The 2,084-nt window shown below is 39.3% G+C and overlaps 1 protein-coding gene across 1 annotated transcript in view; it reads left to right on the forward strand.

Annotated features, from left to right (window-relative positions):
• The window catches only part of LOC104945130 (placenta-specific gene 8 protein-like), a 7,704-nt gene extending 5,976 nt beyond the window's left edge, over positions 1–1,728 (forward strand). Inside the window, exon 3 of the mRNA XM_010770761.1 lies at positions 1,095–1,728. Within this exon, the coding sequence (XP_010769063.1) occupies positions 1,095–1,274 (180 nt within the window). The 3' untranslated portion in view covers positions 1,275–1,728. The remainder of the gene's footprint in view (positions 1–1,094) is intronic.
• The last annotated feature ends 356 nt before the right edge of the window (positions 1,729–2,084 follow it).

Consider the following 2,084-nt stretch of genomic DNA (forward strand, 5'->3'; position numbering starts at 1 on the left):
GGGGGGTCGGGTTGTGGAGGGCTTCGTATGTGAGCAGCAAGTTTTTATACTCAATCCAGTGTTGTATAGGGAACCAGTGCAGTTCGATGAAGATGGGGCTGATGTGGTCAGAAGAAACATCAAGGTATCAAATCCTTCCAACACCTCATCCAAACTTCGTTAAGATGATAACAAAGTATGTTTATTGTGATAAGGTTGTTTGCATATTTGGTATCCACAAATGTGTAATGTGCGTAGTGATAATTGTAGTTTTAAATGTCACCCTCCCACATTCAATTCACATGGAGGCAGAGCAGCTGGGAGGAACTGTGCTACTGAATAGAAACAGGTTTGTCGCACACGTGTGTAAATCTTCATTATATACATGTATATTATGGCTCTTATAGTTGTATCAGATCAAAACGATGCATTCAAATCCTTAAATCTGTAAGGATTATTATGGGTGGATTGATTATCTGTGAGTTATTATTGTTGAGTGTTTTTGCAGTGGTAGAAATTGTCTTGGGAATTGGAGTTCGTGGACCCAAATACATAAACTTGTCTTAAGTATAAGTGCTGACTCAGTGTCATAAAGGAACGTGCACATGCTGCAGATGGAATGATAGGATCTGTGTTCGTGATGACTTTATCGATTATCAAATCTCACCCACCAACATTTCCAACTTTGCTTACAGCTCTTGTTGCTAAGAGCCAAGACTTGGCTGCCAGAAATCCTCAGAGGGAGGAAGAGCAGGATTATTACTGTTACACTGACAAATACATTGCCATCTATTGATTTACAGCATGCATTTTTGTACATTACATTTTATATCTCATAACTGTGTGTAACCTAATTTGGTATTTTCCTGCAAAACTAAAATAAAGGTGGTATACTATGACACAAGTCATCTCTTTAATTAAATGTAACTTTGAGTAATGCTTTGAATTAAAATAGAGGTGAGTATAAGCTCATACCAGAGTACAACGTGCAGAATGAAACACATATCTGCTGCGTTATATATCAGTCAAATGTATTTATTGCACCTGAATGCTAATGTTAACCTTTTGCCCGAGCCTCCCACCTGTGTTCAGGCCTCTCTCCGTGTGTCTTACAGGGGAGCGTGTGGAGCGACTGCCTGTACGGATGCTGCTGCTATCCGCTGTCTTGGCTCCAGATCTCCAGAGAGCTGAAGAGAAGAGCAGCATCCCACGCCTCCTCCTCTTCCTCCTCCCCCTCCTCCTCCTCAGCCAGTTACAGTGCTCTGTTCTCCCTGCAGGGGGCGCACTTGGTCTAGCCGTTCTCTCCGTTGCAGCCTGGCCTCCAGGGTACAGGAGTAGATTTAATCACACTTCCTCTGATCTGCAGCCGCTCCCTGTTACCTCGCAGAATTCAGCAGGGACACAATCTGTCCCGCAGAGAGGAACACTCAGAATTTCCCAAGATAATACAAAGAAAAGCGTGATGTTGTTGCATGTTATTTTGGGAAGCAGATTCAGCATGTATTCTATTATACTTGTTATGCTGTTATGTGATTACATCATTTTATATAATGTAGGTACATTTACTCAAGAACTGCCCTTAAGTGTGCTTTTGAGTGGATTTTCATTTTCATGTCACTCTATACTTGTACATTTATTTTTAGATTAACATTTTACCACACAGGCAGAAGTGGGAAGTAACTAAGTACATTTACTCAAGTACTGTACAACTTTGAGGTTCTTTTACTCCATTTCATTTATTTAATAACTTTAGTTACTTTACAGATTTGGATTATTGATGTGAAATATAATCAAGTTTTAAATCAGACTTTAGTTCCACCTGGAGTAAATTCACAAGGTACCCTACAAAGTCATTCAAGCTGCACCTTTACCAGCGTTGAGAACACTTTAATGATCAATGATTATAATCAAAACATACAATATATATTATTCTTAAATGGACCATAAGTCCTTCTACCTTTGGTACTTTATTAAGTTTATATCGATGCTAATACTTTCCTACTTTTACTTGAGTAACATTTTGAATGCAGGACTTTTACTTGCAACAGAGTATTCAATCTGGTACTTCTACTTTTACTCAAGTACAACATCTCGAGTACTTCTCC

This window comes from Notothenia coriiceps, unplaced genomic scaffold (genome assembly GCF_000735185.1).
Source record: "Notothenia coriiceps isolate Sejong01 unplaced genomic scaffold, NC01 NC01_scaffold00000339, whole genome shotgun sequence".
Lineage (NCBI taxonomy): Eukaryota > Metazoa > Chordata > Actinopteri > Perciformes > Nototheniidae > Notothenia > Notothenia coriiceps.